This window comes from Trematomus bernacchii, unplaced genomic scaffold (genome assembly GCF_902827165.1).
Source record: "Trematomus bernacchii unplaced genomic scaffold, fTreBer1.1, whole genome shotgun sequence".
In the NCBI taxonomy this organism is placed as follows: domain Eukaryota; kingdom Metazoa; phylum Chordata; class Actinopteri; order Perciformes; family Nototheniidae; genus Trematomus; species Trematomus bernacchii.
Window position 1 is genome coordinate 62,546 of NW_022987890.1, and position 27,455 is coordinate 90,000.

General features: G+C 39.6%; 1 protein-coding gene across 1 annotated transcript in view; it reads left to right on the top strand.

Moving 5' to 3' along the window:
• Positions 1-18,460, top strand: part of vps37d (VPS37D subunit of ESCRT-I) — a 56,029-nt gene extending 37,569 nt beyond the window's left edge. The window contains exons 3-4 of the mRNA XM_034114358.1: positions 7,199-7,281; positions 16,322-18,460. Coding sequence (XP_033970249.1) covers positions 7,199-7,281; positions 16,322-16,873 — 635 coding nt within the window. The 3' untranslated portion in view covers positions 16,874-18,460. The remainder of the gene's footprint in view (positions 1-7,198; positions 7,282-16,321) is intronic.
• Positions 18,461-27,455: the final 8,995 nt, after the last annotated feature.

Sequence of the window (27,455 nt, forward strand, 5' to 3'; positions counted from 1 at the left end):
ATAAACTATTCCTTTGCTTCTAGCACCCCTAAATAAGAGGAACATTTAGTCATTACAAGTTATCAGGTTTATGTTATATCGTCATGTTTGGTTTATAGTGTTCATTTTCATATTTAAGTTATATTTTTCATATTTACTTAATAGTTCATTTTTATATTTATGTTATATTTATCATGTTTAGTTAATAGTCAATTTTTATATGTATCTTATATTTTTCATATTTACTTAATACATTTCTATATTTATGTTTAGTCCATTGTTTTCTTGTTAAGTTAAAGTCTTGTCAATCAATAAAAAAAAAATAATGATAATGATAACAATACTGACACGTTTGATTTATTTCACGTTTGTTTCTCCTGTCTAAGTTTAGCTTCTTGCTTTTAATTTCAAGTCACCAGAGATTTAGTCTGAGAATTCAACTAATAATAACAATCAATACAAAGACATTCAAATTCAAAACAACACTAGAATTCTTTCTCGTTTGTTCCTCCTGTTTTTGTCTAGTTACCTTTGTATTGAGTGACTTTAGCTCACCTGGCTCTGCCCTGATCAATACACTGACTTAAAGCTACTTCAGTACTTACTTTATTACCTTGTTTACAAAGTTTGCATTCAACAATTATCATAATAAATATAAACAAATGAAAAAACAACACTATGTATTTGATTTCTTTCAAGTTTGTTTTAGTCAACTATTTGATTTTAAATGCAACAGCACCAGCAAAAGTTTTTTTTTTACATTTCTGCTGATGTCCAGGTGTACAGTATATCAGTATGTAGTGTCTCTACTTTAAAGAGTCCTCTCCTGCTGATGTTCAGGTGTATATCAGTATGTAGTGTCTCTACTTTAAAGAGTCCTCTCCTGCTGATGTTCAGGTGTATATCAGTATGTAGTGTCTCTACTTTAAAGAGTCCTCTCCTGCTGATGTTCAGGTGTATATCAGTATGTAGTGTCTCTACTTTAAAGAGTCCTCTCCTGCTGATGTTCAGGTGTATATCAGTATGTAGTGTCTCTACTTTAAAGAGTCCTCTCCTGCTGATGTTTAGGTGTATTTCAGTATGTAGTGTCTCTACTTTAAAGAGTCCTCTCCTGCTGATGTTCAGGTGTACTGTATATCAGTATGTAGCAGAGGTGTGGACTCGAGTCACATGACTTGGACTCAAGTCAGACTCGAGTCACCAATTTGATGACTTTGGACTCGACTTGACAAAATCACAAAACACTTGCGACTCGACTTGAACTTGAACACCAATGACTCGGGACTTGACTTGGACTTGAGCCTTCTGACTTGAGGTGACTTGATAATTTAATTCAGGGGTCTCCAACACGCCGATTGCGAGCTGCCGTTAAGGCCCTGACACACCAGGCAGTCACCAGAGAACTCGCCGACACCCGACACCGACAGTTCCATCGACGGGTTCTCTTGCGTCTTGGCCGTGTGTCGCACTGGAAATCACCGCAAAGACTTCAGCCGAGCACGTATGAACTGCGCATGCGTGAGTGGCAATAACTCTCCTTACCAGCAGGCGGCGGTAGTGTGTATTCGTCATTCAAAATAGGCAACAACCGGAAGACAGAGAAGAAGAACAGACTGATCTAAACAAACAAATAGCGTGTGCGTTCCATTTTCACTCTCGTCCATCGAAAACATGTTTTAGAATATAAAAATACATGAATGATGAAATGAGCACATAAAGTGCAGACATACTATAAAATCACAGTTAATAGACCTGCATCTGATGATCGCAGTGTTCTGGCGGGTGTGTAGTTTATTGAGTCAGCAATGTAATAATGGCCACTTCTTGCTAAATTTACGATGAGATGAAAAACCGGACTTGACCAAACAAATCACGGAGCTCTCAGCAGAGGACAGCCGGGGACGCTCCCGCCGATATCAGAGATGTCCCTGCTATGTGTGGGAGGTAAGAGAGGACATTTAAGGGCTATGTTTGATGTCTTTAAGTATCACCTGCTGGTGTTTAGCTGCTGTCCTGTGCCTTAAATCGTTTGTTTACGTCCCTCACTTCCGTTTCACTTCTCATTTGCTAGCTGAACAGCTGATCAGAGTGGTTTCTTGGCCCGATAGCTTGTGTCCGACACTTGTGTCGACACCCGGCCGATTCAACACCAAATTGACTTTGGGCGACAAGGAACCCGTTTTCGCCAGACAACGCAAGACGGCCGATATCGGCCTGGTGTGTAGGGGCCTTTAGAAGAGCAGACTCCCGTCGGGGAGAGCAGAATCTTCAGCCGCTGCAACTCTTGCTGTGAATCCATGCAGGCAGGGGCGGGACTTTATTTTGCTGAGCCACCATGCGGCCAATCATATGCGAGGACACACTAGGATCATACCATTATGTGAAAGAAGGGTGGGGGGCAGACGCTCCAAAGACAGCAGGTGTAGTGGTACAGGCCAGCTACAGAGCCACGGGGAGACGGGGAGCCGGATTTAAATGCAAGCGCGTCGGAAAAAGTCAAGAAATTTGCGAAAACCGAAAAAAGAAGCAGCATCTGGCTGCATTTCAGTGATATTGGAGAAAGCAGAGCTGAGTGCAGGATTTGTAAAATGAAAATAACCTTCAGAGCAGGGTTTTTTTTTGGTAACCACTCAGGATTTATTGCCAGAGGTGGGAGAAGTTCAGATCTTGTACTTGAGTAAAAGTACCTGTGTGTAGGAATACTCGTTGCAATAAAAAGTCCTGCATTCAAAATGTTACTCAAGTAAAAGTAGAAAAGTATTATCATCAAAATACAGTTAAAGTACCACCTGCAGAGGGATCTAGATGCAGGTGTTCTTTTCCCCATAGAGACGCCTCGCTGCACATTATCCCTTGCATAAAGATAGATTGTGGGTCCCTTATAACATGTTGAACACAGTGGAAATAAACATTCTGGATACCTTAACATCAGGGATCTTATACATTAAACTCCTTCTGAATCAAACCGTCACGGTAGCCTTACCTTACTGATCCCTCTTACAATAGAAGAAAACACGTTACTTTACCAGCAGAGAGAAAATGGATTATTAAATGATTAATGTGACTAATAAAGAGCAGTTTGATTATTAAGTATTATTCTGATCGATGTCATTACATTTGTTGAAAAGCACATAATGACTTGTTTAAGACTCGTTTTGTCAAAGTTTAGGACTTGGACTTGACTTGAACTTGCCCATCCTGACTTGAGACTTGACTTGGACTTGAGCGCAAAGACTTGAGACTTGACTCGGACTTGAGCGCAAAGACTTGAGACTTGACTCGGACTTGCAAAACAATGACTTGGTCCCACCTCTGGTTAACAGCAATATCTCATTCTCCACAGGCAAATCTGTTCAAACTAAAAGATGTTGGCACCATAAATTACATTCATACAAGCTAAATATAATATGTATTGGCGCTGTAGTGACGGTAGAAGGGAGAAACCAGACCTACAGCTGCCTGCACACCATGTTTGAAATGAATGTGAAATATAAATGACTTAAATCCTAATTAATATCCTGTCAACACAAGTAAAATGCAGTTACAATGTTAAATCATCCACCAGATTATACTCTGGGCTTTATTTGCTCATTGTGTTTTAATTTGTGATGCTAGTAGTTCAAGTTAACATCACAATCTCATTCTCCACAGGCAAATCTGTTCAAACTAAAAGATGTTGGCACCTTAAATACAAGCTAAATATCTATGTATTGGCGCTGTAGTGACAGTAGCAGGCAGAAACCAGACGTACATCTGCCTGCTCACGGTGTTTATCTCTCTCTCTCTCTCTCTGCACAGATTTTCCCTCGGAGGCTTAGCGTTATTAGAGTCATTTCTCTGACCTTTGTTTGCCCCCCCCAGTCTCTGCTAAATCCATTCAGAGCTGTCACACTGTCTCCAGCAGCGACACACACACTCTGGGTCACAATGAACACATACCACGATCCCCAGGAGGGAAACACATGCTGCGAATGACACGCTGCAACTCAATTTATATAGCCGGCTGCAGCCTTTACTGCCTCTAACTGTTGCTCGTCACTTTGCATTAGAGGGGCTCCTCGTATGTAAACATTCCTGTGTGTAAGGAAGGGTCATTTAGTTTGACAATAAAGCCTTGAATCTTGATAAACACACACAGTAGCTTCAGTGTAGATATGGCAATGACACACTGAAGTCACAGGCTCCTCCAACAGAGCAGCATGAATATATATAGGACATCAAACTAATAAAACAGATACAATAGGGCAAGATAATGTTTGGAGATGTGCATGAAATACAAATGAAATATTGCAAGAAGAGTCTATATAACTATGTGTTTATGATCAAATAAGCAAGCTAGTGGCTGCTACTTGAGCTCAGTTTGTTTTTAGATTAGATACACTTTAATGATCCTCAGAGGGGAAATAAGGTGTCAGCAGCACGAGAGCAGACATAAGTAATAATACACTTTATTTATATAGCACCTTTCATACTTGAGGCAGCCCAAAGTGCTTTACAGAGTACCACAGACAATGACAATACAAAGTGAGGAACATCATTAAAAACTAGGTATAAACAAACAGAAAGTTATATCACTGAACCATAAAACAATAAAACAATAAAACATGAACAGTGATACTACTTGTTGGAGAAATATTTTCCAAAGCCCATAACTTTATTTTTTTATTTTTTTTTATTTAGCCTTTATTTATACAGGTGTAAAATCTCATTGAGACACAAGGTCTCATTTTCAAGAGAGACCTGTCAGTGGTAACACTACCACACAAAGTTACAGACAGACAGGACACTAAACACAGAGGCAACACTAAAATACAACACCGTAAAAAAGTAGTCATTGAAATCCATATACAGTATTCAGATAAAGCAGGTGCAAACACCCACAGATGATTTCTCCAGCTTTTTTAAAATTAGTTTAAAATCCGTGATGGGTATCAAAGTGGTCAGCTTAAGTTCCTGCTGAAGTGTGTTCCAGGTCGAGGGGGCAGAGTATGATATGGCTTTTTTCCCAAGCACCGTGCGAACTGAGGGGACGGACAGAGTGATGTAATGTTGAGATGGTAGGCTATAGATGTACTGTTTGTGTGATATGTAAGTGGATATGTAGAGGGGCAGCAGTCCAAGCATAGTGGTATAGATGAGTTTGTACCAGTGCAGTGATCTGCACTTTGACCCAGTGTATCAGTTCATACTGTCCTGACTGAGCACAGGCACCTGTAACCTTGGCTGCTGTGCTCTGTGTTCTGTCTCCCTGTTCCTGCCTGTTGGCGTCAGCTGATAGAGGTGTTATGGTTCTATGTTCCTGCCTGTTGGCGTCAGCTGATAGAGGTGTTATGGTTCTATGTTCCTGCCTGTTGGCGTCAGCTGATAGAGGTGTTATGGTTCTATGTTCCTGCCTGTTGGCGTCAGCTGATAGAGGTGTTATGGTTCTATGTTCCTGCCTGTTGGTGTCAGCTGATAGAGGTGTTATGGTTCTATGTTCCTGCCTGTTGGCGTCAGCTGATAGAGGTGTTATGGTTCTATGTTCCTGCCTGTTGGCGTCAGCTGATAGAGGTGTTATGGTTCTATGTTCCTGCCTGTTGGTGTCAGCTGATAGAGGTGTTATGGTTCTATGTTCCTGCCTGTTGGCGTCAGCTGATAGAGGTGTTATGGTTCTATGTTCCTGCCTGTTGGCGTCAGCTGATAGAGGTGTTATGGTTCTATGTTCCTGCCTGTTGGCGTCAGCTGATAGAGGTGTTATGGTTCTATGTTCCTGCCTGTTGGATCAGCTGATAGAGGTGTTATGGTTCTATGCTCCTGCCTGTTGGCGTCAGCTGATAGAGGTGTTATGGTTCTATCTTGTTCTGCTCAATGTTGATTATTCTCTCAGAACTAAACACACGGGTCTGGGGTAGAGTTCTTCAGAATTGACGTGGCAACTCTCCCGTGAAGTCAGAACCTCTGACTCTTTGACTTGTTTTGTGAATTCTCCGGCCGAGGCTCCTAAATAAACCCGTCAGTGTTTGCCATCAAAGCTCCAGCTCTCCTCGTGTCTCCTTCATGAGTCGGTGACTCCTCCTGCATTGCTACACAGAAGTTTCCCCCACACTACTAAAAATATTACAATTGCCCCCAAATTATAAGCCACATTTAAACAGATAGGTCTTTAATTTACTTTTAAAAATGCCAATTGAGGTTGCTGTTCTCCTGTAAGATCCAATGGGAGGCTGTTCCACAGTGTAGGGGATGAATATAAAAAAACATTATTGATTAGAGGTCAGCTTATAGGAAAGAAAATATGCAATAAAACTGAAGAAAAAAACGATATTTGGTTGCATTTTTAAAACTTGGCACCAAAAGGGCTATTATCACTTCCTGTCTGCATTGTACCCGTGCATTAACATTGAAACACTTTGATACCGAATAAATATCAAACACTTGGGATATAAGAGCTTATTTTTCTGTGTATGAGCAGATGTATGGGTGTTTAAGCCTGATGGAAAACTAAGATATTGATGATCTTGCAAAGTGAAAACCACACTAAATGGAATTCTAAGGTTCGACAGATTTCTTCTTTTGGTAGTTCTGGCTACCATTCTGTTTTGTATTAACAAGAGAAAATAAAGGGTAAACAGTTAAAAATGTACCTTGAAAGCTTCCATAACTGAGCACCAATGTCATCTGACAGTTTGCTGACCAAATGCATCACATTACCAAAACACTGCTTTCTTTATCCTCATGTAATGCTGATTCTTGTCTTGTTTGAATCTCCTCTGGAAGATTATGTTTGATGCATATTTGAGAGCTGCTTGCCGCAATCTATTTGTGAAGGCTCGTTGAATTTTTTATCATATTGACATGAAGATAAATAATTCAAACAAAGGATTTGTGTGTGAACATGAGCTCTCGGGGATTCCTGTTGAGGATGTGAACGAGAGCTTGGATAATTCATTCAAAAATGAGACTTCAGTTTCGTGGTCAAACCGAACTAAGAATAGCTTAAAGTTTAATATTCACAACCCCTCTTTGCCCCTTATTTTCTAGCCAACAACTGTCCGTCCCATCCCCAACGTCTCCTCGTCAGCACATGCCCTCAAGGCTCTTTGTAATTCGGAAAATCATTTTCTCTGCTGCGGTTTCCTGTTTACTGGATTCTCTCTTTCCAGTGCCTCATCTTCCTCGTGCCTCATCTTCCTAGTGCCTCATCTTCCTAGTGCCTCATCTTCCTCTTGTCTCTTTGCAGGAACCCGTGGCCAGAAGCTCAGCCTGCAGTCGGCGCAGAACCTCCTGCAGGAAGAAGTGGACCGAGAGGAGGAGCAGTCAGAGGTAAAAAAAACACTATTAAAACACTCCTAATGTGGAGCTCTTGTTCTTGGAGAATTGTTAGAAAAATCTCACTGGTCGAGTTTGAGCTTCAATCTCAGGATCCATGTATTTGTGATCCTCTCCAGAATGGAAGTAGTCATCACATCCAGAGCATCAACTAGTTCCTGAACAGTGTCCTTCACATGCTGATATCCAAGAGAGGGAGTTACACAGTCACAAGATGGAGGAATAGAAAGCAGTACATCCTGTCATGTACAAAATTCTCAAAATTCTGACTTTTTCTCAAAATTCTGACTTTTTCTCAAAAATAAAAAAAATCTGACTTTTTCTCAAAGATCTAAAAATTCAGACTTTTTCTAAAAAATCAGACTTTTTCTCAAAATTCTGACTTTTTCTGAATACTTAAAAATAATAATAATCCCTGGTCCCCGGCTTGAGCTTCAATCTCAGGATCCATGTATTTGTGATCCTCTCCAGAATGGAAGTAGTCATCACATACAGAGCATCAACTAGTTCCTGAACAGTGTCCTTCACATGCTGATATCCAAGAGAGGGAGTTACACAGTCACAAGATGGAGGAATAGAAAGCAGTATTCAATGTTTACTTCAGATTAGCTCCACGTCAGAAATGAGCATGCTTGTCATATGTCTATCTCCATAGAGGCTGAATCATCATGTTAATCACATAGCTATCATATGCCTCAAACAGTCCTGATGCTCTTCTAGGTAATCATACATCCTGTCTGTACACAGCTACAGTTGGGATACCTTCGTTATCATGTTACTCTCATATTGGAAGAGGACATTCAGTATTTTCCCCAACAGACTCAAACTGTGTTTCATCACTCTGGCAGCACAGGGTTTTAGAAAGCCTGCAGTGAGGCTGTCCAACATCTGAGAGCAGCTCAACCCACTCCCACCATCACAACCTCTGCACAAATCCCTCCACATGATGTACACGTGTTCTCACAATCCTACATTTACATTTGACACCTTAAGGGTTTTGGTACAAGCTGTATCTAGCAACTGTTCTCTGCATCTGACTACACAATGGTGGGGTTTTTTAAGGGTATGAAGCAATGTTCTTCCAGCAAGTATCTCTTAAAATAATGTAAGACATGTTTGTGTCTGGATTATCGGTTTTTCTGGGGGTTTTCTTTCCTGACCTGTGTTTATCTGAACAATGCATTAAATTACATTTCATTTGGCCAATAGTTTTATCCAATGCAACTAACATAAGCACATAAACCATGAAAATACCAATTCAGAACAGCAAGATCTAGAAATTGAGGTGTCGTTGTATAAAAGTGTCAGCAGGAGAGGACTCTTTAAAGTAGATACATTACATACTGATATACACCTGAACATCAGCAGGAGAGGACTCTTTAAAGTAGAGACACTACATACTGATATACACCTGAACATCAGCAGGAGAGGACTCTTTAAAGTAGAGACACTACATACTGATATACACCTGAACATCAGCAGGAGAGGACTCTTTAAAGTCGAGACACTACATACTGATATACACCTGAACATCAGCAGGAGAGGACTCTTTAAAGTAGATACATTACATACTGATATACACCTGAACATCAGCAGGAGAGGACTCTTTAAAGTAGAGACACTACATACTGATATACACCTGAACATCAGCAGGAGAGGACTCTTTAAAGTAGAGACACTACATACTGATATACACCTGAACATCAGCAGGAGAGGACTCTTTAAAGTAGAGACACTACATACTGATATACACCTGAACATCAGCAGGAGAGGACTCTTTAAAGTAGAGACACTACATACTGATATACAACTGAACATCAGCAGGAGAGGACTCTTTAAAGTAGAGACACTACATACTGATATACACCTGAACATCAGCAGGAGAGGACTCTTTAAAGTCGAGACACTACATACTGATATACACCTGAACATCAGCAGGAGAGGACTCTTTAAAGTAGAGACACTACATACTGATATACACCTGAACATCAGCAGGAGAGGACTCTTTAAAGTAGAGACACTACATACTGATATACACCTGAACATCAGCAGGAGAGGACTCTTTAAAGTAGAGACACTACATACTGATATACACCTGAACATCAGCAGGAGAGGACTCTTTAAAGTATAGACACTACATACTGATATACACCTGAACATCAGGAGGAGAGGACTCTTTAAAGTAGAGACACTACATACTGATATACACCTGAACATGACTCTTTAAAGTAGAGACACTACATACTGATATACACCTGAACATGACTCTTTAAAGTAGAGACACTACATACTGATATACACCTGAACATCAGCAGGAGAGGACTCTTTAAAGTAGAGACACTACATACTGATATACACCTGAACATCAGCAGGAGAGGACTCTTTAAAGTAGAGACACTACATACTGATATACACCTGAACATCAGCAGGAGAGGACTCTTTAAAGTAGAGACACTACATACTGATATACACCTGAACATCAGCAGGAGAGGACTCTTTAAAGTAGAGACACTACATACTGATATACACCTGAACATCAGCAGGAGAGGACTCTTTAAAGTAGAGACACTACATACTGATATACACCTGAACATCAGCAGGAGAGGACTCTTTAAAGTAGAGACACTACATACTGATATACACCTGAACATGATAATATTACAGTCCCTTATAATAAAAAACTCTTTTGTCAACATGGTGCACACAGTCCTTTTTAAGTCCTTTGTTTTCTTTTAGCCTTTAATCTGGACAGCAGAGGAGTCTCTTTCCCAGATGAAACCCACACGGCTGCTTCAGGCTGGGATTGGTCCTCTCAGCAGATCACCTCCCCCGCCTCAAAGGCTCTGATCAATACCTCCATGACTCAGTCATTAAAGCTGCTGTCCCACTGATTGATTAAGCAACACCCGGCTCATGCCGAACAGCCTCTCTCCGCCTCGGTACATTTGTTTATTAGTCTCACACATCAGTAAATGTTTGCCTCAGGTGTGCTATATCTTCGCCTTCGATTTTCCGGATAAATACACAAAGAGTTTAGAATATATGTACGCCTTACCAGAGCTCTATGTTTAATTTAGAAGACCTGAATCAATACGAAGATATATCTTGTCTTCTGATCTTGTTTGGGATTCGGCGCTCAGAGGGGCTTTGCTTCAGTGGACAAAAAACGTCCTGATTTTTGTAGATAGTTCCACGAAAAATGCAGCCGTTTCCAAAACATCTTTCAGAATTGAGATGTAATCCCAGAACTGCAACCGTGACAATCTTGTAAAGCACGCTTCCCCTTTTTTTTTGGCCTCAATGTCAGACAAGCTTCTCCTTCTGTGGCCTAAAGTCAAACATGCTCTCTTGTTAAGATTCCTCATCAGGTACCAACATGAAAACAGATATCTGACGTGTTGTCGTCATCGTATGAGTCTGCAGTCGTACAAATGTCCCTCCAGCCTTTTAAAGAGAGCTTGTTTTGACTGGGTACAGATACAGTATCTGCTGAGCCGAGGGCAGAGCGTTTTTTGGGTTTTAACTCCAGTCACAGATTTATTTTCCCTGCTGATTATTATGCATTTAAACTGTCGGGTTGAAGCCAAAAGGGAAATTATTTTGTCAGGCCTGCTCTTCTGCCAAAATGATCTTTTCCCCCCGTCGTGCTTTTTGTCATGCACAAAAAAAAACCCTGTACTTATGATTTAATGATGAACGATTCTCCTGCAGAAAGCTTGCTGTTTCCTCCAGACTTCTCTTTTTCTCTTCTATAATATCAAGGATCAATTTACTGCAATAAAAAGTAAACTGAGAAAGTAGAGAGTACTTCAAATATAAGTAAATACTAATTATCAGTTAAATATGATATCGTTTTTGACATTATCTGATCAAATAAACTCAGTTATAACTAAATAAATGTGTACTTTTGTAAAAACTATGACATAATTAAACCCTTTTCTATGGATTAAACACAACGTCCAAAGTAACTTGGACGACTGATTGATAGGTTTGATTTCTTTCTGATACATTTAGGGGGGCATTCCTGTACTTATTTTGCAGATTCATTAATAAAATCATAAATTGTTTGTGTGTAAATATCTGAATAATTGTAAGAAACCCAGATATATTCAGGTGTTTAAAGACAAAACAAATACAAAGACAAAAGTGCATTTAAAAAGCTGGAATCACAACATTATCCAACGGACTAATCAATCATCCAATTGTACTACTATTCATTTTCCCTCTCGTTACATCTGCCATTTTAGTCTCTTTCATAAAACACTTGTTATTAAAACAAGTGAAAATTGGCAAAAAATCAGCAGCGACGAGTTCATTTTGGTCTTAAATGAAATATTAATCTGAAACAGTAATCAAATATTCATCTGTCTTTACTCGACACTCATCATTTGGTGTATGAACATTACTCTTAAGATTACTGTCCACACACACACACACACACACACACACACACACACACACACACACACACACACACACACACACACACACACTGTGTACATTCAAGTTAAATGAGCTTTCCTGTTACAGCAGCTGTTGTATTTTGGCAGAAAGGCAAATAACAGTCCCTGCGACCTGAGGTTATTTAACGTGGTCCTCCACACCAGATGGAGAACCTCTCAAGACACAGCAGGGGGGTGAGATTTAGGGGCTGGGGGGGGGGTGTGTAATAAACCAAAAACACCAACCACACCATAGGGTTGACCGGTGGTAAGCGACTGTTAATGAATTAATAAACATGTGGTTTAACGTCTAAAACTGACAAATGTGGGATTTTCATTATTTTTCTCAGTCTTAGCAAAACTTGTAAGAAAGCGTCTGTTTAGGGAAACGGGAAAAAGGAACATTTATTCTCAGATTTAGCATTAAAACTGACTTAAGGTTTGTATGTCTGTATTAATAGGGGTTGTATGTGTATCCAAAGCATGATATCTTACACCAAAAAGCTCCATTATAGTCCAAAAAATATTACAAGTTCATCGTTTTTTGCACTGGGTGATATGTTCCTTTTATGGCTTGTAGTTTATTTTAAGTAAATCCAACATATATCATGCTGTGTGTATCAATCCGCAGCTGAAAATAGTCCCTAAATTGAGTATTTACTACTGTTTGATTGGCTAAAGAACTAGAGTGGTCAGCTAGTCCTTAAATACAGGTCACACATATATAGTTTTTAATTGTATATATATGTTAAAGTTGTGTAGCTTCTGCTGAATGAATGGGCTTTACACAAGGTGGGGATGTCAGTGTAAAGAGACAAACTGTCATTTGTTGGTTTTCCTCTCCAATTAATCAATCGTTATATATATATATATATATATATATCCCTGTTTCAGGACTTTTCTAGATATCTTTAAACAACACTGGCGTTTGTCACTGCTGTGGGAAACATCCTCTCTGAGTCCTCGTTAATGAACAGCAGGTCAATGAGTTCACACTGCGTCCGTCAGAGAGGAGGAACCAGGTCAGCGGGAGAAAATCAGGTCAGCGGGGACATCGGATACACATTTAGATCAGAGACCATCGATCAAAACAACTGTCAACTCTTTAAACAATCCAATATTCAGCTCAGACTTTTCTTTAAAGCAAAATGCCCAACATTTGATGATTCCAGCATTTTTGTCTTAGAAAATAAACATTTGTTTGAGTTTTCTATTTTCTGACATTTTGTCGAGCAAATAATCAATAATTTGAGAAAATGTTCACAAATGTAGCCTTAAGGTGAATCCCTAGATCTTACTCTATCAGGTAAATCAATGTTGTAATAGTTATATTCATTCAAAGTATTCAATTGAAGATCTAACTGGATGTGAAAAGATTATCCAATAATAGAAAGTCAATCATTTAGGCATAGAAAAATAACTTGTTCCAAAAACTGCTCAGTTTAATTATTACCACACAAAGATATTCGGTTGAATTTCTGCTGGAGATTCTTCATTTATTACACCATTAAAACATGTATTTTATTAGTTTTTTTAAGCATCTGTACTGGCAGCACTGTCAGGAAAGCATACAGTGTTTACTTACAGTATACATTTGTCCAAGTTCTACAAATATTAACCTGAAAACCATCAACATTTGACTTTTAGAGCTTTACTTGAACTTTTATCAAGACTGCTTGAAACTGATCAGAAATACATCTATGCACACAGGTGTTTCCTTTCATCCTGACAAACTGTTCTCACCCTTTACCTGAACAAAGTCTGTCCTGTTTGTTCAGGTAAACAAGCCGTGTTACAGGGAGCTGTTTGTGTGAATATGCAGGACCGTGAAATCAGGTTCAGCAGCTGAAATGTGTTTCTCTAATCCCTCTCTCCTCCATAATGGAAACCTATTTAACACGAATCAGGTTCCTGCAGAAAGCCAAGCGTGTCTTTACTGCTGAAGTACACACACACACACACACACACACACTCACACACACACACCATGTATACATTACTTCAGGGGACATTACATTGACTTACATGCATTTCCTGGAGAATTATCCTAACCTTAACCACAACCAACACATGCCTTACCCTAACCCTTACCCTTAACCTAACCCTTACCCTAACCCTTACCCTTAACCTAACCCTTACCCTAACCCTAACCAAGTCTTCACCCTGACATTAATGATTCCCCTCATGGGGACCTCCATTTTGTTCCCATAAGGGAAGCCAGTCCCCACACGTGACTGTGTAAACAGATGTAGGTCCCCACAAGGATAGTAATGATAGGACACACACACACACACACACACACACACACACACACACACACACAGCATCACACTATTCCTCAGAATGTAATTAAACCATTAAACCGCAATGTTAATAAATACAAGTAAATACATTGCTATGTTTTAAGTGGGTTTGCAAACATTCACACATACATTTTATATCAACCGCCGTTCCCTGGGAAACTGGCCAACACATAAAATCTCAATATATTCAATAGCTATTTTACACAAGGATGTTTTTAGTTAGAGGCATTAAGTTATATTTCTTGTCGTTGAAACATTATTAAAGTAATCCAGGAGTGTTTGTTAAACATCCAGAGCCACATCCTACTCAACCCTTACTGTGCGGTCCCTATCCTGCGATCCGATGGGAACTCAAACAGACTTGCATCACTTCGCCTTTCAAGCGCTGCCAAAAGTAACAGTTGCTGCAACACGGCTCTTTTGTTCTGAAGATGAACTAACAGTGAAATATTATAGAGGACAAACTGTGCCAAAGTTCACGGGGAAACATCCCGACCTAATTAAATCCTCTTTTATTCTTAGAGTAGTTTCTTTGAACGCTTCCCCGCGGACGGACCTCCCGTTGGGTGGTGCAATTTCTTAAATATGAGGATTTTTCGTGCTTTTCTGTGGAGTTTCTGCGGTTTATAGACATTACGATGGACCTTTTATTATTTTCTGACATTTTGTAGACCAGATAATGTATTATTGTGAAAATGTCTCCAGATTGGCCTTTAGGCAAGGCAAGGCACGTTGATTCATATAGCACCTTTCAACACAAGGCAATTCAAGGTGCTTTACAAAAATGAAAGACATTCAGACAAAGGCATTTCAAAACAGTCATTAAAAAGAAAAGATAATAAAATAAACAATAAAATAAAAAGTACATGAATAAAAAGTTACAGTGCAGTTTAAGATGTGAATAGTTCACACAGAAGCTCCACTTTACTGATGCCTTTCTTTAAGGTTTCTCCGAACATGAGCTGTGAACGCTTGTATGGCACATCCCGAGCAGAATACACAGAGCAAACCAGCCAGGACAAAGTCCCCAGACACGGATCCCCTGGGGTTACCAGCCCCAAATGTTCATCAACCAAAAACGAAACCCAACCGCTCAGTTTCGATTAAAAGCAGCGTCAAAAAGAAAAGTCTTCAGCCTGGATTTAAAAGTAAGTTTACTTTAGTTGCATCCCTAGATCTAACTTTATCAGGAGAATCCCTTGTTAAATAACACTTTTTGTATGCGCAGTAGTCAATTGCAGAATAAGCTGCATGTGGAAAGATTATTTAATTGTCGGATGTGACAATAAATGGGGCGAAGCCTGCGAGCTAGTTCAGGCAGTCAACTCGAGCACTTACGCTGCATTCATACATAACGCCCCTTGCCACTCTACAACCAACCAAACAGAGTCTCCTTAATGTGCCGCTCTATATCTAGCCTCTGATACATCTCTTAAATGTGTCTCAACCACAGACCTTATTTCGAGCTATTTTCCAAAATCCTAAGGAACCGGAAGAAGTTTACTTCCGGGTTTTAGGACGCGTCACTGCGGTTCTCTATTTAACCTGCCAGATCTCTCTCTATGCATTGCTTGCTGCAGCTACCTCCACGTCGCTGCTGCTCGCCTGCCCCCCCACCACCCCCCCCACCGCCCCAGCTTCCACCTGTAGGCTCGGGGGTTAGTTATTTAATCATCACTCATGGTGCTATGTATATCTGTGGAGTGATGAGGCCCGAGCCTAGACGCCGAACTCAACTATATGCTGCTTCTAATAAACATGTTAAAGAAACACGTGAGTTGTCTGACTGAAATAGTATATGTTGGTGGTTTGAACTGCGGGTCAGACGTGTATTTAAATGTTATGTGTCATCTTAAGGACTTTTTTTAATATCCTTATATTTAAAGACACATGATTATTAGCAGCCTTAGATCCAACTTTACCTAAGGGACAAACGCCCTGTCAATCAGTATTATTATTCATAAACTAAGTTTTGTCCTTAAGTAGTACTACAATGTGGTAACTGGAAGAACAGGTTAATAAAAACCATGCAGAATAGTTTAAAAACAACATTGTAAATCCGGTAAGTGCTAAAACAAGTTAAAAGGCTTCTGGGTAAGCAAGGATCAAGGGAGAGAAGGAAAGAGGGCTGGACGTCAGATAAATCAACAGAAGAAGACCGACAGGAAGTAGACATGATATAAACAAAAACAGTTTTTTCAATCTCAGAATAAAGTCATGTGGTCGTCTCCTCTCTTTGTTGTGTTATTCCCTCCCACTGATGTGTGTGTGTGTGTGTCTTCTTCCCAGGAGCTTCTGGAGAAGTTCATGGAGGGAAACGTGGGCCTGGACGAGTTCCTGGACTCCTTCCAAAGCTCCAGGAAGACGTATCACATCCGCCGGGCTCAAGCGGAGAAGATGCAGGAGGTCGGGAGGAAGAAGAGCCTCAAGTTAAAGAAACCTGCGGAGGATCAAATCAAAATCCAGGAAGTGAGGAAGGAGGAAGTGAGGAAGGACTCTGAGCATCTTCAGGATCCTCAGAGGCCGAATGGATTCGTAGCTCAAGGACCGTTAAGAGTTTTCCAGGTTCGATACGGGTTAACTCCGGCCATTCTCCTCCCACATTATCCCGTTTCTCCCCCTGCTTCAGCGCCATGTTTTCCCAGTAGCAACCCCCCCCCTGAGCCCCTGCTGGGACAGATCCTCAGCCCCAGCAGCGTGATGTCAGGACACCACGGACAGCCGGTGGGGTTAAGGGTCATCGGACAGTTACCGGGAGGCTGGCCTGCGAACGGGAGGCCGGTGAGACTGCAGCAGCTTTACAGACCCCCCCCCCAACAGCCAGAGCCCCCCTACCGATAAGAGAAGGGAGAGAATGGGAGGAAATGGGAGGAGGAGGAGGAATGTTAAAAAAAAAAAAAAGGTTTGGAGGCCGTCCAAAAACAAACGGTGGCTGTTGTCACTATCATGTCAAACTGATCCAGAGACAGGTGCAACTGCTGAGGATCTGTTCTCCATCCACTACACAGGACACCAGAGCAGAGGCAGGGAGGGGAGGTCACTTAACTTAAGGTAAGGTGAGGTGAGATAAGGTGAGGTAACTTAAGGTGAGGTGAGGTAACTTAGCCTAAGGTGCGGTAACTTAACTTAAGGTGAGGTGAGGTAACTTAGCCTAAGGTGAGGTAAGGTGAGGTGAGGTAACTGAGCCTAAGGTGAGGTAACTTAACTTAAGATGAGGTAAGGTAAGGTAACTTAATTTAAGATGAGGTAACTTAACTTAAGCTGAGGTGAGGTAACTTAACTTAAGGTGAGGTGAGATAAGGTCACTTAAGGTGAGGTAAATTAACTTAAGATGAGATAAGGTAACTTAACTTAAAATGAGGTAACTTAACTTAAGGTAAGGTGAGGTAACTTAAGGTAAGGTGAGATAAGGTCACTTAACTTAAGGTGAGGTCACTTAACTTAAGGTGAGGTCACTTAACTGAAGATGAGGTAACTTAGCTTAAGGTGAGGTGAGGTGAGATAAGGTCACTTAACTTAAGGTAAGGTGAGGGTTAGGGATGGGGATGGGCTCCGATAGCCAGATTTGCTAAGCTACTACAATGCTAACGAATCTCTTATCTCTACCTTTTGTCTCTCTTTATGCCTTTTCATTTTTAAATGGATAACGTTTAGACAAATCCTGCAGCTGCTTTGAAAGCTGTTTCTGGTCTTTGGAAAGCCATCACTGCATTTACACTCAGAGGAAAGCCGAGACTTTTAGCATGGTCCTTGAATCGATCCTTTTTTTAGCCTCAAAGAACCCGTCTGAAATGATTTAAGACACAAATTTAAGGAAAGAATAACATTTCCGTACAGCTTACCTTCACCTGCTCACTCCTCCTCAGACTGCATGGAGACAGGAACTCATCAAACTTGAATTCTGGCATTGAAATCTAAAGAAATGCATAATTTAATCTTAAAAGTGGTGGAAATGTGAGCAAGTAAACCAAGGGGTTGGCTAGCTGCTAACCGTTTTTTTTGCGGTTCATGGTCAATACTTGGTCAGCACGCCGCTCAGAGTATGATTTTAAGAATAACGGCAGTTCAGGAAGGTCAAGTTTGTATCGTGAGAAGAAGATGCTGCTTTTACTAAACGAGGTTTTATGCAGATATTTAGCACAAATCGATGCCAATGAGCCTCATTCAAATTCACAAAGACCAGATAAACAACAGATACGTCATACAACAGGCTGCCATTAAAGCAGGGGGGTCAAACTCAAGGCCCGGGGGCCAAATCCGGCCCGCGACTTCATTTCATGTGGCCCCAGAAGAGCTCTGAAAGAATATAATATATTTATTATATGGTTACATGGCGATTTAAAGAAGCATGTTGCCCAACTACATGTCCCACAATGCATCTCAAATTTTTTCTTCAAAATTTGCATCTTTTCTTAGAATTTGGCTTCTTTTTTTTTAATGTTACTTGTATTTAAAAATTTCACTTTTTTTCAAAATGTCACCTTTTTTTTTTGACTTTTTTCCCAGAATTTGGCTTTTAGTTTTAAATCATTTTGTGACATTCTCACTGAAGAGACTTGCAATTATTTGCCCTAGACTTCTGCTTTCAGACGTAGTTAATTATTACCCTATCTGATAATAATCCAATGCAGAGGCAATAATGTAATATGACACATTATTTTATATATATTAAATATTTATATATATATATATAGTGTTGAAGTTACAACCGGCCCTTTGAGTGCAGCCATAACGCTAACGTGGCCCGCGATGAAATTGAGTTTGACACCCCTGCATTAAAGACTGGTGTTTCTGCCTCGGGCGCCTTCTTTTATTTTAACATTTTATTACCCACAGATGCTTAAAGGTAACCTGAGATTATATAAGGAGTCAGATTCGATACAAAAGGCTATCGAACCCCATCCCTAGAGAGAAGGAATTCATGTTATTATATTTTTATACTTTACAAGAAGGGATGAGAAGCACCGGGTTGAGAAGCACATATATAAAAATATGTCATCGTCCATCCAAGCAGTTTTTCCGAAACAGAGAGGCATCAAAGTGAACGACTGCGTCAATAAAAAGGTGTTTTAATATAAATCTCATTGTTCTTCATCTCATCAAGTAACAACATTCATATACTTGGAATAAACTCTAAAAATGAAAGAATGCAGAAACCCCAGAACAAAGGGAGAAGGTGGTATTTATTAATAATTCCCTGTCAAAATGTGTCTGCCTTCCTGTGCGATTTCACGAGCTCACACCGTTTATTTATTCATGTAAATCCTATTTTAAATGGCTGACTTCAAAGCTTCTTGTTTACTGTGCTAAATGAAGAGCTGCTTCTCTCTTTCAGTGTGTTTTTATTTGTATTTCTGCCCCCCCCCCCCACTCTTCGAAGTGAGATGCAGAGTGAGGGGAATTTAATCTCTATGAGAATAACGGCGCTCTGCGAAGCCACAGAATAGAAGGAGGTTTTCCTTCTCGTGTCGACCTCCTTTAATCCTCATTGCTCATCCTTCAGCATTTCAAAGAGTAAAGATTGGGATTGTATATTTTGTTCATTAAAGGGAGAGTTCGGTGTTTTTAATGTGGGGTTAAATGAGGGCTGTGTGGAGTTTACGAAATATCATCAATTAACAATCACACACGTCAGTCAAATGGGTCTAATGACTTCAATCAATAGCTCATTATCATAAATTACACATTAGTTTTTCGGGGTGTTCAGCATACAAGACACTCTCTCCTTCCACTCTTGCAGCGTTCAAGTACAAATCCCAAATAAATCCTGGAAGATTAATGACGAAATGGATCTAATAACTTCAATCAATCATTTAAAATGTCATTTTATAATAACATAGCCCCATTATCATAAATTACACATTCATTTTGGGGGCTGTTCAGCATATGGCCCTCTGTCCTCGCAGCGTACAATTAAAGTTCCCCAAATAAACCTTGAGGAGAGCAAAAGAGGAAGGATCCCTCCAAGGATACACTGATGTGCAATAGATGATGTGTTTAGAGATTAAAAAATATGAAAATGACAACATAGAGAATCTTAAATGTCAAAAATGATCATTTGTATGGATATAAAACATGATGGAGGCAGGAGGATGTCAAAGATCATCAAAAAATACCAATTTGGGTTGTCATTAATGATAAATGACACAAATTGGGAAATGACATCACTTTACTGTAATGCATCCTTTAAAACAAGGAATCAAACAAACACTTGTGTCATGTTACGATGTCAGGATATCCTCAATCTAACATACATAATATTGATATATTGCCCGGTCTCCATCGACCAAAACAGTGATTTTTAGCTTTGAAAGCACAGGTATTTACTTCCTCCATGCATTAGTGTTTGTGTTATTGTGGGTGATTGAAAACGAACCCTTTTTTAAACCCTGAAATCACAATAACACAAACTAAATAACAGATATTTGCAGCGGTAGACCTGTGCATGCTAAAATGTCCTGTTTTTGTCAATGGAGTCTGGTGGTGTTTACAGCAAGGGAAAGAGGTGAGGATATTGATTGATTTCCACCACATCAGACCCCACTTTAAAAGATGTGAGCTATCCCTTTAATAACTCATTTAAGTGCATGCTTACTACAGCTTGGCAAAGAACATGAACATGCCTTTTTCAGGCCGGTATAAAACGTATTTTCAAAGTTGTAAAGAGAGGAAAGAGAATATTCCTAATTAAGTAAGAGTTGTAAATGCGTTTCAAGCCTGTGAGGATTTCTTTAATGTTAGATTTTTTACAATTTGGGTTATTTTCAAAGAGTTTTTAAGCCATCAGTCTTCAACAAACTGCTGTGAATGAAGCGACGTCGCTAAAACAGAAGTACAGAGAGATGCAAAGTGTCGGGGGGAACAAGTCATTTGGATCTTATCAGAGGTTTAGCTGCCCATGTCTGTGGTGTCTTCTCTGATGATGTGAAAAGCTCAAATGGGTTATCCTTTCATCTCTAAAGGCATACTGTTGTAACTGAAGCACAAGCCTCGCACATTGCCTGACAAACCTTGTAGAGAAATGCTGATTTTATAATAGGCTATAAACAAGTGGTACATTTTAATTCTATAATTCATAATTTGTCTTTTGGTTTATTTATTGTATATTTGTGTAAGAAAATGATTACCAAAAATCATCTCTTCACTGTCATTTACAAGCTGTCTGTTGAACTTATTTTTTAGCAACGATGCCACATTCACAAGAAATACCTTCAAATGTTATTATAGTAAGAAAAATGATGGCTAAAAGACTCAAATGCAAATAATAATTTCTGGTATCGTTGAATCGTTGACTCATCAATAATAACATGTGCCATGGATATTTATTTTTTCCAGATTTGGTGATATTTTATGCAAATGTTTTTCTCCATTCTGAGTTTTATTTGTTTATCGTGTTTGTTTTTATTTACTTTCATGCCTTCAATACCATGATTTTGCTTACAATCTCTTACTGAATAAACAAAAGAACACATTGCCTTTAAACAAAAAAGTCATTCAATATTTTAACCTTTTTGAATCTGTTTTTCCTGCATCTCCATAATGAGCTTATATCCTGCTTTGTGTCAACAAATGAGTTCTGAACCATCAGCAGGAAAGTAAATAAGCATAAGAGGGAAATGTGAATTCAAGGTGTTAACTAAATGGGCACTGGTTCTTCCAAACGTGCAGATCTGAGTCCTCTCAGGAAATAAACTTCACCTGGAGCTCAGATCTCACGTTGCTCCTCTGACCATAAGCACAGTGACTACGTTTTATTGCCCTTAAAGGTGGGGTAGGTAAGAATGGAGAAACCAGCTTGAGTGCGCTAGAATTTGAAAATACACAACCGGAGTAAATCTGCCACTTCCTCACAGAGCCCCTCCTCCAACACACACGAACGCGCACATGACCAATGAGGGCACCAGATAAGTCTGTGCACAGATGGAAGGCTGACAGGCAGGTAGGCCATCCAGTTATTTTAGCCGGGCCGGCTCAGATGATTGGTCGTGCTTTTTACAGTACTACAGCTTCCACTGATGACATTTTTTTATGGATTTTTTGTCAAAGCACTTCAGATATTCATTGCTATCTGGATGTTAAGAGCATTCCATGGAATATAAGTGTTTCTGAAATAAATTACATACCCCACCTTTAATTAAAATAATACAATATTCCTGGTTACCAAGCTGTTTTCATGGCTACTAAAAATGACTATTTAGAAGTTTTCCGACGGTGGTGGACTTATGGAAGAATATATGAAAGTAAGCCTGCAGCAGAAAAAACCCATAAAAATGACAAAAAAAGGTATTAAGTAATAAACCAGCATCACCTAGCAACACATTTTGTCAGACCTAAACCTAAAGATATTGACTTAAATGTCATATAAAAGAGCGAACAATCGGAATACCTCTATTTGAGAGGCTGAAAACAGCATTTCAAGTCATTTTTGCATGAAAAATGACTAGAAATGTGATTATTTTTGTCAATCGACTTAAAATAATCAGATTTGCTTTATTACCAAACACATTTCCACATACAAGGATACAACTATCATAAAACCAAAGGAAAAAACAATGAGAATATGACAAATAACTGAAAATCTGAATTCAAAGTGGTATCTAAGCAGAAATCTTGATTAGTCCACTTATCGTTACAAAAAATGACCCTTAAACCTGAATATTATTGCCATCTCCTACATGTCTCTTTTGGAAAGGGACTCATTTTTGATTATATGTCCTTATCAAATTCTTAAAATGATCATATTTGGATTAAAAGTGGAATATATGAATGCATGTAAGCGTAGTCCGTGACACCAGATCACCTCATTTCTTTGTTGCAGTGAGATGTAACCGATGAGGGTGTGAAGTTTTGTTTTGCTCGAGTCCTTAATGACTTGTATCTGAAGAAGAAAAACAACTGATTAAATTCAGAGCATCTCATTTAATGTTTTTTTAAATATCCTCGAAATGTAAAGTGTGTGTTTCTGCCTCTGTTTGTCCGATCTTATTACAGTGTGTGTGTCTCCTTTTCTAATCTATAAAGGACTTATCCCAGCAGCCTTCATCCAGAAGACAAATACGTTAAAAATAAATGCTATAAAATTTAAATTTCAAAAGCCCTCAAACATCTGAGCTGATTTGCATCTGCTGCGTATCTCAGAGATGAAGGAGCGGCTTCAGGCGTTTTCTAACAGATGATTTTAAGCGATGTGTCACAGCCGATCAGAGTGAGGTCGAGCTATCATATCCAAGCCCAGTCCTCTTCCATCCCTCTGTGCAGTGTGTGTGGAGAAACACGAGGCAGCAGGAGGGGGGGGGGGGGGGGGGAAACCTGTAGGACATCCTGACCTCTGACCTGTTACACAACACAGGAACACATTCAAATATCAAGATTAGTTTTACTTGTAATACTTTTTGTTATCTAATAAGGGGGTTATTGATGGTTAACTTAAGTTCAGAGGCCTCATATATCAAAGTCAACTTTATTGTTTTATGTGTTTCCCACAATCCCGAATACGAAAATACAAATGTATATATCTATATATATATAGATATATACACACAATCAACAGACACATTTGTACATATGCACACATTAAGACATAAATAAATGCACAACAATCAATATACAAAATAACAGTCACTTCAATAACTGATGAATGTATAACTTTGACTATATATGAGCAGTTTATGGATGGAGTATAAAAAATAAGAATCATTTGGTTAAATTCTTCATATTAAAGAGCGCTATTTGGGTTTTCTCTTGCCTTTTTTGTGCATGTAAATGGTCTTCAAAGGCTAAAATCCCTGTGTTCCCTCCAGAGGGAGTTTCTCCATTGGACTGTTTACTTCCCTAACAAAGATGACATCACTATTTAACTCTCGCCCTTCTATTGGCTAGTGCTCCAACACAGTGTACGTGATAGGCTAAGGGGCGGGACATCTCTAAACTGGTTGACCAATCACAACAGAGCCGGCCAGCAAACCAACCAGCAGGAGAGGACTCTTTAAAGTAGAGACACTACATACTGATATACACCTGAACATCAGCAGGAGAGGACTCTTTAAAGTAGAGACACTACATACTGATATACACCTGAACAGCAGCAGGAGAGGACTCTTTAAAGTAGAGACACTACATACTGATATACACCTGAACATCAGCAGGAGAGGACTCTTTAAAGTAGAGACACTACATACTGATATACACCTGAACATCAGCAGGAGAGGACTCTTTAAAGTAGAGACACTACATACTGATATACACCTGAACATCAGCAGGAGAGGACTCTTTAAAGTAGAGACACTACATACTGATATACACCTGAACATCAGCAGGAGAGGACTCTTTAAAGTAGAGACCCTACATACTGATATACACCTGAACATCAGGAGGAGAGGACTCTTTAAAGTAGAGACACTACATACTGATATACACCTGAACATCAGCAGGAGAGGACTCTTTAAAGTAGAGACCCTACATACTGATATACACCTGAACATCAGGAGGAGAGGACTCTTTAAAGTAGAGACACTACATACTGATATACACCTGAACATCAGCAGGAGAGGACTCTTTAAAGTAGAGACACTACATACTGATATACACCTGAACATCAGCAGGAGAGGACTCTTTAAAGTAGAGACACTACAAACTGATATACACCTGAACATCAGCAGGAGAGGACTCTTTAAAGTAGAGACATTACATACTGATATACACCTGAACATCAGCAGGAGAGGACTCTTTAAAGTAGAGACACTACAAACTGATATACACCTGAACATCAGCAGGAGAGGACTCTTTAAAGTAGAGACACTACATACTGATATACACCTGAACATCAGCAGGAGAGGACTCTTTAAAGTAGAGACACTACATACTGATATACACCTGAACATCAGCAGGAGAGGACTCTTTAAAGTAGAGACACTACAAACTGATATACACCTGAACATCTGCAGGAGAGGACTCTTTAAAGTAGAGACACTACATACTGATATATACCTGAACATCAGCAGGAGAGGACTCTTTAAAGTAGAGACACTACATACTGATATACACCTGAAAATGAGCAGGAGAGGACTCTTTAAAGAAGGCAATAATACATAAACACTAGCAGCGGTGAGATGTTTCTTTGTCTTTGGGAAATGAGTCAGGATGTCTAGGAACAGAAGATATTAACACGTCTTGCTGTCTACAGTTTGTTTTTTCTCTAAACCCTGGAGGGCCGTTATTTTAAAAACCCGTTGTCACTCTAGTCTAGTTTTACTGTGTTAAAAATCTCCAGAGAGGAAAGTCTGTGGAGTTACGAACGACCACAACGAGCTGTGACGCTCCTCTCAGAGCCAGAAATAATCCCTGCTAAATGATCTGAAGACTGTTTTATATTTTCCAGCCTCCTTGAAACCAAAAGGCCACAAAGGAGCTTATTGTTAAAGATGGAAATGTTAAATACTCACGGAGCGAGGGCTGAAGGGAGACTTACTTTTTACTTCTCTGCTGTATTTCTGGAATATTTGATGTAAGATTATTCTAACCAGCACCAAATAAAAGGTTAAGGTCTCAGCTATGAAAACATGTTTCCTAAATTTAGACGATTTTTTTAAAAGCTTGTCTCAACCAAAAGAAACTACTTGAACATTTAACTCAAACAAGAACTGGAAAATATGAACATTCTTCTAAAATAAGCACAATTTTAAGTAATGTATTTTTTAGGAATGTCTAATTATTTTTCGGTATTAAATATAATAAAATAAACACCCCAACATGATGACATCACCGTGTAACACTCATGCTCATTTTGGCTAGAACATGATCAGAATATTTCCTCTTTGACATTTCCTTTGCATGGGATTATGTTAGTCAAGTAGTTTAAAAAGGATGTTATGATCTTTTTATTTTTTTCCCCTTTATTTATGCAGGTGAATCCCATTGAGATCATTGATCTCTTTTTCAAGGGTGACCTGCTGCAAGTAGGTTCCACATGAATACATATAAACATAACAGAAAAACAAAAAGGACATCATACAGCATATTTACAGTGACTACAGTTTACATAGCTAGTAACATTTACAGGTTCCAACAGTTTCGATGCGCCACTCGGGGCGGAGTGGCGCATCGGGGCGGAGTGGCGCAGCGGGCTGTGCGTTTGATCATCAGATCAAGGGGGCGTTGGGGAACTCCAGTTTGAAACCCGCTCCCGCCGCCACTGCGTCAGGACGTTGTGTCCTTGGGCAAGACACTTCACCCGAATTTGCTCCTGTGGGTATTGTCCACAGTACATGTATGATACTAATGTGTACTTGTAAAGCGCCTTGATGACTTTGAGGTGTGAAGATGGGCGGTGTGGCGCAGTGGGCTGTGCATTGATCATCAGATCAAGGGGGCGAAACCCACCGCTGCGTCTGTAAAGCCGTTGTGTCTTTGGGCAAGACACTTCACCTGAATTTGCTCCTGTGGGTATTGTCCACAGTACATGAGCGTTACATGTATGTATGTGTAATGTGTATCTGTAAAGCGCTTTGGGTCATGGAAAAAGCGCTATAATAAATATAAGGAATTATTATTATTATAGTTTCAGATTGGATAGCATCTATCCTTGCTTTAAAAACATTTAGTGGAACCAAATTGCTCAGCTTCCATTCCTTTTGCAGACTATTCCAAGACAGTGGAGCTGCGCATCTAAATGCTATCTTCCCTAAGACAGTCCTAGCAGTTGGCACATTTAATAAAACCACAGCATGCGATCTCAGGCAGTAGCCACTTACAATACGCCGTGAGATCAGGGAGCAGATGTAGGATGGAAGTTTCCCTAACATGGCTTTGTATATAAAAATGTACCAGTGACTGAGCCTCCGTACAGTTAGTGAAGGCAAACCAGCCCTTGCATACAGGGTACAGTGATGGGTTAGTACTTTACAGTTTGTCACAAATCTCAGTGCACTGTGATAGGCGGCATCTAACTTGATCAGGTTAAGATCAGGCAGGTGCATTCATATAAATATATTGTATGGAATATTTCTTCAAAAACATGCAGAGTTTGAGATGTAACTTGCTTTGTCCAAACAACTATCCCGTACCTATGAATTGAACTAAAGCATGGGAACAATTTAATTAAATTAAGGCCGTAAATAACTTCTTGTGTTGAACAAAGGAATAAATTGTGACATCGAATCCATCGGCTTTGTTCAAAATGAAACTGTGAGTTCCTTTTTAATGACGCAAAACGAAAAGTGAGACTCGATAGGATAGGGCATTAGCTCAGATTTACGGAGGCTATAAATGTTTAATAGGAGAATTAATAAAAGCACTTATCTGTGGATAGCAGGTGTGTGACTGGAAGGTCATTGAGTGTTAAAATGCTCCAGCTGGGACAGAAAATCTTTCTGAAAAACCAAAGTATATACGTCAAACAGATGCATTTTTAACTGATTTTGGCTCA